The following is a 10,049-nucleotide window of genomic DNA, read 5'->3' as shown; positions in this document are numbered from 1 at the left end:
AAACGTCAAGAGAAAACTGAACGACATCTTTGCAGAAAAATGAATCCCGTTTACTCGCGATCGTCCAGACTGGTCCGATCCAAACGCGCTCCCGTCAGACAGCGGGGAGAAGGATTCTCACTGGCACTTTTGAACCAGGCCTTGTTGGGACAAAAGAGGCGACGACGAAAAGTACAAAAGGGCGGGTGGATAGGTCCCGAGGTCAGAAAGCCTCCTGGCTACGACTGGATACAGACCTTACGGAAGCGCCGTGCAAGAAGGAAGAGAAGACGATGACCGAAACCATCTCGAGCGCCTACCCGCAGTCGAGACGCGAGGCCAATCCTCGATTGGATCTATTTGCCGTACCACCGACAGACGTCAGCGTCTCGTCGTATCGGATGGTCCCCGTTCAGACCTACACCACAGGCATCAATCCGGTGGAGTTTCAGATCGACCCCCAAGAAGATTACATCGATCTCAGCCGTAGCTTTTTCGAGGTAGAATTGCAACTGAAGAAAGACAACGACGAGAACGTGGCAGCTGCCGACAAGCTGTGGCCCGTCAACAATCTAGCCCATTCTCTGTTCAAGCAAATCAGCGTGCGTCTCAACGGTACTCTCATCAGTCCCCAAACGGACACGTACCATTACAGAGCCTTCTTGGAAACGTTGCTGAATTACGACAGACGTGATGGAGAAACCATCTTGAAACCTCAAGGATGGTACAATCATATCGATTTCCCAGCCACGTGGACGGACAATAACACGAACACTGCAGCCAACGCTGGAGCTGGACACGCAGACTATGTAGCCCTGACCGCCAATCACAAGGAGGCTCTCAAGAACTCTAAAGCAGAACAAGCCAATTACACGGAAGGCAAGCGACACGTGTTGCGTTTCAAACCCCTCATCGAAGTGTTTCATCTGAGCAAGTTGTTGGTACCCAGAGTGCAGATAGGAATACAGATGTACTTCAATTCTCCCGACGTGTTCTTGAACGGAGTGGGTCTGGCAGGAAAGTTGACGGCCGAGGAAGTCAAAGTTCGAATGTACCTGTGTCAAGTGCGTCTCAATCCCACGACGTACAGGAGACTGATGGATGAGATGACCACCAAGAGTCAAGTGGTGAGTTACCCGACCGTGAGAAGCGAGATTCGGACCTTCAACATGCAGGGAGATCAACGACGGTACGAATGCACCAACTTGTTCCAAGGAAGAATTCCCAACCGCGTGATCGTGGGTATGGTACTGTCCACAGCCTTCACCGGGAACGTGGTCAACGATCCCTTCTGTTTTCAGAAGTTTGGAATGAGCAGCATAAAACAACTCGTGGGAGGAGAAGAGTATCCTTACGAGACGCTAGAGTTGGTCCACAACGATGGCACCAAAGATCTCAGAGGGTACCACCGTTTCTTGCAAGCCACCGGTTGCCTGTGCAAGCAGCAAGGAAACATGGTGAGAGGTGACGATTGGGGACAAGGAAAGAATTGCACGTTGTTCGTGTTCGACAACGTGGCCAATGGATGCGTGGACAGTTACAGGATGAACCCCAAGCAAGCCGGAAATCTACTAATAGAATTGAACTTTGGAGCCAACCCAGCTGTGAACTTGACCATCATCGTGTACGGAGAGTTTGAGAATCTCTTGGAGATAGACAAAAACAAAGCCGTGTTGTACGACGTGTACCAGCGTTAGTGATGGAGAAAGTGACTTTGAATAACGTGCAGTTGGATCAGTTGGCCAGACATCACCCTTGGTTGAAACCTTACTTTTACGGGACGGTGGCCTGCGATCGATTACCTCGCAAACCACTCAAGACGGAAGCCCGTGGGTACATCGTCAACACCGATCCCCACTACATGCGCGGTCGGCATTGGATCGCTCTGTGGACGAATGGAAACGTGTGCGAAGTGTTGGACAGTTACGCCTTACCCTTGGAGGTGTACCAGACGGCGCAACCGTTGCAAGATTGGTTGGACGCTCATTGGAAGTACGTGGAGCGCAACGGACAGAGTCTACAATCGTTGTACAGTCAGAGCTGCGGCGATTACGCGTTGATGTATCTCATCGATAGGGCCGAAGGACGTAGCATGAGTCAATTCGAAGCAAGATTCAAGAAACACGATTACGTGTACAATGATCATAAAGTTGGGCAAATGTTGAAGACATTGATCTTAAAGGAAAGGTCGTGGCACAAAATTTGTAAGATGGAATACCATCAAGATTGTGAACCGTCTCTCTGCGGTGTAAGACACTTGTTGTTGTGAGATGACAAATAAAAACGTTGAAATGAATAAGGTGTGTGTCGTCTGTCGCTCGGGATTCGTTGCAGACTTTTTTTCTGCAACATGCTTATATCATTGCTCGTTTTTTGACGAATGTCATTTCGCCATGGAGCACGGTGAAGCCTTTAGCTTTCGGATGCCCTCTAGCATTTTGATCGTGGGCCCCTCTAGCTGCGGAAAGACTTGTTTTACCGAGTCGGTACTTTTGAATCACTCAAAAGAGTTGTTTAGTACACCCCCTGAGACCATTCATTACTGTTTTGGGGCTTGGCAAGACGGTTTCGCGAACATGAAAAAGCGAGGCGTGAAATTTCACGAAGGGATTCCCGAAGAAGTAGATTTGACCAAATGGTTTCCCCGTGGAGGGGTGATGGTATTGGACGATCTGATGGAAGAAGGAGGAAACGACAAGAGAGTATTGGATCTGTTCACCAAACTTTCCCACCACAGGAACATCACCGTCCTGTACTTGTGTCAAGACATGTTTCCGCCGGGAAAATACGCCAAGAGCATTTCTCGAAATGCGCATTACATCGTGGCTTTCAAGAACCCTCGCGATCAATTGGGCATGAGGAATTTACTGTTACAAGCGTTTCCCTCCCGATGGCAAGATGTGATGGACGTCTACACCAAGACGACGGAAAGACCCTTTGGTTACATGGTATTGGATCTACACCCTGCCAGTGGCGACGACAGACGGATTTTTAGCCACCTCTTAAAAGACGAGGGATGCATGAGATGTTACAGATTCGTTCGAGATGTTCGTACGTAACGATCACGTGTGGCTCGCGTTCTTGGACCTGTGCGGTCGTCATTTCGAGCGTATGAGAGAAGAGGACATGGACTACGACGCCATGCAAACCGTGCTACATTTGGCCGAAAAGCGCCAGATGTGGAAATTCGTGAGAGAATATAACGAGACTTACTTCAGCGAATTGATCCAGACATTAGAAGAAAGAGCTAGAAAAACATGTCAAGACATTCGCCAGCAGGAGTAGGAACCAGTCCTAGTGCCATTCCGATCGTCAACGTCAACCGAGGTGGATTGGAACAGACATTGGATCGAATCGACCCCATAGTCCTAAGACGGTACTTGGATCAATTACCGTCTCCTGCAGTAGGTACGGGGACTTTGAGACCTTCTTCCTCGAGGTCCAACGTACCTGCAGGTCAAGGAACGCTAACGGGTGGTCCACACCGATTGAATCAAGTCGACATGCAACGTCAATTGCAAATGCTGTTCAACGATCAACGTCAAGTGGCGGCTGGACGTCGCATCGCAGGCATCACCACGACAAACACCATCACTACGACCTATAAAGACGGGGGACGACCAACCGTTCGTCGTACCTCGACGAGAGTGAGCCATTAAAGATGTCCCTACTAAACGGTTCAAAGACGAGCTTGGATCCAGACCTGTTACACAGATTGGACGGATTGTATACCTTTTACCACAAAAAGTGGTGGTGTCATCGTCAAATGTTTTACCATTTTAAGTGGTGTCATGCTTCATTGAACGCTTTGGCTTTATTCATCGTGGCAGCGGGTATCATTGCGGGTTCCCTTACAGAAAATAGTGTTATTGTGGCATGCCTAACTTCAGCTGGGACTGTCGTCAAGGGCTGGAACGATTTCAAGAAATATTCGTTCAAAGTGGACGTATGTCGTTTTGCCTACACCACCTACGACAAGACGTTGATCGAATTAAGAACGTACGCGCGCGGTCTTCCGATGGACGAACTAGAAGGATTCTTGATCAAGATGCAAACTCTAGATGACACGATCACCGATTTCACGCCGCCCGTGGCCGACAAGTACGTGCAAGCGTACGAACGACAACACGATAAATCCGAAGGTACCCCCGTCTGAAGTGACAGTTATGGTAGGATGGGAAGAACGAAACGTAAGGCCAGAAGAAAGAGGCAGCGAGGTGGGGCTCTCGCGAGACGTAAACATCGTTTGGTGGACAAGATAGCCGAGGGGGCCAGCATGTTTCTCTCGGGTCCTTCACCCACATTCTTCACGTTGGGTGGTAAATTGGCCAGTCAAGGATTTAAAGGGATAAGGGATAATGTAAATCATTATAGACGTAGACCGCGACGACGATAGGACCATGAGGAGAAAGAAACGTGTGACGCAAAGGCGGAGACGTGCTGGCAGGAGAAAAATAGAACAGAAGGGTGGTATTTTACCCTTAGCAGCCTTGATACCAGCTTTGATCGCGGGAGGAAAAGCAATCGCTTTGGGTGCTGCATCGGGTGCTGCAGGTTGGGGTGCAAAGAAAGCCTTGGATGCAGCCACTCGAAAGAAAAAGAGATAAAAACACTATAAGAGGATGGGGGCATTGGGCGTCACCGGTAGTTACAACAGACTGCATTCTGTGACAAGATGGTGCGAAGAAGAAAGATAGTAAGGAGAAGACGAAAACAACCTAAAAGAGGACCCGTGTGGAGAGGAGAGGGTTTATTGGACATACTCAAGTTTGCCGGCAAGTTGGGTTATAAAATGGGAAAGGACAAACGCTATAAGAGGATGGGGGCAAAGGGCGTCACCGGTAGTTACAACCGACGTCCAGCCCCGTGGGAAGTATGAATCGATTACGTCGACAGCGTCCGTTCTTGGAGAGCATTCTGAGAGAAGCCAATCGGTTCAAGCGAGAAGAGATGTTACAGCACGCCAACGCCGATCAGATCAACGCCGTGAGTGAGATGGTATTGAATTTGCTCAAGAACCGCATTCCGCTCAGTCCACCGATCACCGCCAAGCTGCGACGATATAAGAAGGTCTTGCGCGAACTGGGTAAGCGCAGAAACTCGTTGAAGAGAAGGCGAGAAGGTCTCCTGTCACAGAAGGGTAGTGGGTTTTGGAAAGGACTGCAACAGATCTACCAAGCATGTCTCTGCAAAACACCCTCCAGACAATGATGAAAATGTTACGCGAATCGGCGGACAGAGAAGCAGAGTGGGAAAAGAGAGCAGACCATTGGCACAAAGCCTACGCCCGCGTCAATCATGACTATTTGGCTTTAAAATACGACGCAGAGTGCGAAGATTGCATTCGAGAGAGGCAAGAGACTCCGGAAGGAAAGACCCTAGTACTGTGCCAGGAGTGTAGCGACAAGTGTACATCGAGAAGCGACTTGAAAAGGCGCATAGACAAGTTAGAAGAGGAAGTTCGTTACTGGCAAGGGTGTTACGAAAGCTTGTTGGAAGAATACTTCAAAGATGACCGAGGAAGTCGTGATGGTTCCCGCTAAAGACTTGAATCGTTTGGTGCAATATTACAAAGGCGAAATCACGGACAATGCATTGTTGAACAAAGCGGCTCGCATAGCAGCCGAAAGTCACTTGCTGTTAAAAGATAAATCCGTTCCCGACGGTATCGCCGTGGCACGAGTGAAACCTCTCGCTCGCGAACGGGCTCGTTTGACCAAACGGATACGTCAATTTCCCATGGGAGGAGTAACAGCCAGACGGCCGGGCGAAGAAGCGGAGGAGGAGGAGGAGGAATTGGAGAATGTGGGTTTGGTGACGGGACCCGTGGAGACCATGTTGAAACAACTCATAAAAGGAAGTGCCAAGAAATCACCTCCCACAGTCACCCCGAAGGCGACAAAGAAAGCAAAAACGGCACCTGCGGGCAAACCGACATTGGCAGAGAGATTCAAGAGTTTAGAAGAGAAACTAAAGACGAGGAAAAAGCCAGCTGTGCGAAAAACGGAAGCCGAGAAACTGAAACCATTACCCGGTTGGGAAGATTGGGCCAAAGGCAAAAAGTTGAGACGAAAATTGGAGTATGACGAAGACCAAGAAGAAGAAGACTGAAAAAAAGACGACACAGCGTCGACAACGCGGACGTGGGATCGACATTCAGAAGTGGCTCGGCAAGACTGGAATCGAATTTCACTGGCCCGGTTATCAGTACATGGGTCCCGGAACCAAATTGGCCAAGCGATTGAAACGCGGGGACCCGGGCATCAATCGATTAGACAAGATCGCCAAACAGCACGACATCGATTACAGTCACGCCAAGAATCTAAGGGACAAGTGGAAAGCCGACGAGAAAATGATTAAAGCCATCAACAAATTACCTGGAAGTAAAACCATGACGGAACGCATTGTCAAACGAATCATGCAAGCCAAGAAAAAGTTGAAACTTTAATGTTGTTGAACACAATAAAGACGTGGTTAAACGTTTACATGTTGTCGTATGTGCATTCGATCACCGACTCGAGCAAACAAACAAAACTCTCGTACTCGTTCCCAGTACACCCGGGAAAGGAGGATACCCCCTCATCCCCCCTCTCTGACGTGTTTCTTTTTTTTTTTAATACTTCACAAGCGTGCGTTTTCTCAGAATCGCCGACCTAGAAAAAGCAATGCAGACTCATCTGCGCATGCGTTTAGTGCCAGGAAGAACCATACCATAAGGAAGGCATGGCGCTTTCTGAGACAACCTTTGTGGTCTTCACAAGAGAGGTAACTAATTATTAATCGTGAGTGTATCGCGTAGACTCATCTGCGCATGCGTTTAGTGCAAAGTATTGAGTTCCAGATACCACAAGGACAGTATGGCACTTTGTGAACCATATCTATAGGATGGTGGTCTTGCTAACTTTGTACACGTTCATTCCCAGGGTGCGCGGCCACTAGGGCTTAGGGAACATTGACACAAGGAAAAAAAAATATCCCCAGCGAGGACTCGAACCTCGATTGCCTACCTCAGCGGCAGGAGTGATACCCGTTACACTACCGGGGCTTTAGGACCACTTGTTACCGTTTTTTAGTGTCTTGTACCTTAACATAAAAAACCTGTTATTAAAAAACCTGTTTTTACACCTATTTTCTTGTCTTGTCGTTTTTCGCGCAAGGACTGGGACTGAGTTCATTTCCACCGTCCGGGGCCTGGGACCGACACTCCAAACACCCTGGGGCCGACTCCTATGACGTCATCACACCCCTAAGTCACGTGGTTTTCTCTTTTACGCGCCTATTTTCTTGTCTTGTCGTTTTTTTTTTTTTTTTTTTTTTTTTTTTTTTTTTCGCGGGGACTGGGACCGAGTTCATTTCCACCGTCTGGGGCCTGGGACCGACACTCCAAACTTCCTGGGGCCGACTCCTATGACGTCATCACACCCCTAAGTCACGTGGTTTTTCCTTTTACGCATTTTTACACCTATTTTCGGATTTTTTTTCGCGCGGGGACTGGGGCGAGCGCTTTTGGCCGCCGGGGCCTGGAACCCACCCTCGGACACCCTGGGACCCACTTCTATGACGTCATCACCCCTCTAAGTCACGTGGTTTTCCCTTCTACGCATGCGCAGAAATACTGCTCTGTGATTGGTTAGGTCCCTATCTAAGCGGTCCTTACTACTAACAAGAAACTAAGTTGTTTTTGACCTACCAAAAGCCTCATCATGCTGTTAGTGCTAGTACTATTAGTCGATGGATTAAGTCTACTCTAAAGTTAGCTGGTATTGACACATCAAAGTTTAGTGCTCATAGCACACGAGCTGCTTCTTCTTCTGCAGCTAAGAAAGCAGGTGTGCCTATTATGGACATCCTTAGCACTGGGGGATGGTCCTCTGAGCGTACTTTTGCGAGGCATTATCATGTTCCAATTGTTAAGAAGAACACTTTTGCCGAGGCTATTTGTAACTTGTAAAGAAGAACAATTTTACTGAGGCTATTTGTAACTTGGGTTGTGATTAAAGAGGTTTGTTGTTATGTTGGTGTTTGTTAGCCTGTATTTATCATGGCTTCAAAATCTCACATGATCCCTCAAGCAGATGACGTAGAAGGATTAGAAAATTAAACGAGACTTACCTGGAAGTCGAAGTTTGATTGGGATTCTTCTACGTCATCTTAGGCTTGAGGGATCAGGTGCCCGCCCAAGTACTGGTCCCTCCCTCTGTATTTACTCGTAATGATAAATACAGGCCATACTCTTTGAAGACTGAAGCACGCATGCGCGCTGCAATCTCACCTGATCCCTCAAGCCTAAGATGACGTAGAAGAATCCCAATCAAACTTCGACTTCCAGGTAAGTCTCGTTTAATTTTCTAATTTCTTTTTAACTTTCGAAACTTAAACGAAACCTTCAACAACCCGAAATCACATTAAAATTATTTTGCTTTATTTGGAATTGAAAATCATAGGGTTGTAGAATTGAAAGAATGTACAGAATTCATAGAATTGAAACTGGTAGACACCAATTTCTAAAATTACCAGAACACTTAAGAATCTGTAATATTTGTTTCGAATGGGGCCGAGTAAAATTAAAGACAGCGACTCGGGCAATTTCTGCAACTTCTGAAACACAAGTGATATTAATCGTTAATTTTACGAGGAAACATGTGATGACTTGTTTATGACATAGAGAGCAAAATTATCTAGGTGCGAAGCTACTTTAGCCGGCGGAAAGAAGATGCCTTCGTAAAATTACACAGATAAACGACAAGATCAAGCAAACCCTTTCGCTCAGAACAAAATAACGTCGACAGTTGAACTTATGTAAGCTTAATTCTTAATGTAAGTCGTGAAAAAAGAAGAAACAAGCGTACTCAATGAGGCAAATAAAACGTAATTTTATTCACCTGTTTGAAAGGTTTGAAGCTTTCGACTGTAAGGTGTTGACACGTCAATCCTCGGACATCGATAAACAGCTAACGATGAGTCCAATGGACGAACTCTGTGCTCTTTTCTCTGGCCGGGTTGCATGTTATTAACCACATTTGACAAAAGTGAAACGAAGAAGTCAGTTGGCCGCCATGAATGAATTTCGTCGCGAACTCACGAAGTGTCTAGTTGATGCAAGTTTTCTAGTTTCAGTGGAAGTAATCATCTGTTTCCTGAGATTCAGCTCTCTGCATTTCGTCTCAATCTCTCACCCGGTTTCCATTCCTTTAATGTTTTTCATCAAATACTATCGAAACTGAAGTCAAATTCCGAAGCGACGTGCAAGTGGGCGCTGTGTTTGAAAATTCTGTTCAAGAAGCCATGGAAGTGCAGCGCGCTCGGCCAATTAGAAACCAGGATTTTCTCTGCTCATCCAATCAGGATCAAGTAATGTTGCCTCGGACAATTACCAAATTAATGCCCTCTGTCTCAGCCAATCAGATTTTAGTAATTTTGCCCTTTACGTAATAAGAAATCGAAAATGAAAAACACTTTTAATTTTTTTTCTCGTGTACCCTCTATTCAGACATAAGAAATAAATTTAACTTTGAAATACGTAGAAATTTTGCAGGATATATTTTCAAATAAAACAAATAAAAAAATGAACTAGTAGAAGTTATCTGATCAGTAGTTATTAATCTGATTATTATGTTAATTTTGTTTTGTTCCGATACCATGTCTAAATGAGAAGATACCGAAAAAAGTTGTTGTTGTACTTTAGAAAACAATCGGCTAAAAATAACGTGTAGGAGAAAAAACAGACATCGAAAGATTCATTGATCAAGCTAATTCACATCATCCTACAATTAAATTCGCAGCTGAAATCTCAAACACAGAAACTACATTTCTGGATACAGTCATATACAAAGGCGAAAGATTCAGGGAACAATCAATCCTTGACATAAAAACACATTTTAAACCTACAGAAACCTTCCAGTACACCTACTACACCTCTTGTCACCCGCCAAGTGTGAAAAAGGGATTCATAAAGGGCGAAGCTCTTAGACTCCTAAGAACAAATTCTTCAGAAACCACTTTTGAAGAGAACATTTTAAATTTCAGAGCACGCTTGGTCGCAAGGGGTTACCCACGAAATCTGATAGATA

The 10,049-nt window shown here is 46.2% G+C and overlaps 2 protein-coding genes across 2 annotated transcripts; both read left to right on the top strand.

The window, feature by feature from the left end:
- The first annotated feature begins 26 nt into the window (after nt 1–26).
- Nucleotides 27–1,839, top strand: LOC144665751 (uncharacterized protein F54H12.2-like). Its single transcript, XM_078527050.1, has one exon. The coding sequence runs from the start codon at nt 273–275 to the stop codon at nt 1,674–1,676; it is 1,404 nt and encodes a 467-aa protein (XP_078383176.1). The 5' UTR covers nt 27–272; the 3' UTR covers nt 1,677–1,839.
- A 533-nt stretch (nt 1,840–2,372) lies between these two features.
- Nucleotides 2,373–3,114, top strand: LOC144665808 (uncharacterized). Its single transcript, XM_078527112.1, has one exon. It carries the CDS (start codon nt 2,373–2,375, stop codon nt 3,036–3,038), a length of 666 nt encoding a protein of 221 aa, XP_078383238.1. The 3' UTR covers nt 3,039–3,114.
- Nucleotides 3,115–10,049: the final 6,935 nt, after the last annotated feature.

This window comes from Oculina patagonica, chromosome 1 (genome assembly GCF_052425735.1).
Source record: "Oculina patagonica isolate OP01 chromosome 1, crgOcupat, whole genome shotgun sequence".
In the NCBI taxonomy this organism is placed as follows: Eukaryota; Metazoa; Cnidaria; class Anthozoa; order Scleractinia; family Oculinidae; genus Oculina; species Oculina patagonica.
The sequence above is the reverse complement of the archived record's forward strand: the minus strand, read 5'-3'. Positions and strand labels throughout refer to the sequence as shown.

Coding starts and splice junctions, on each gene's coding strand:
- LOC144665808 (XM_078527112.1), top strand. CDS start 2,373: ATGGAGCACGGTGAAGCCTTTAGCTTTCGGATGCCCTCTAGCATTTTG.
- LOC144665751 (XM_078527050.1), top strand. CDS start 273: ATGACCGAAACCATCTCGAGCGCCTACCCGCAGTCGAGACGCGAGGCC.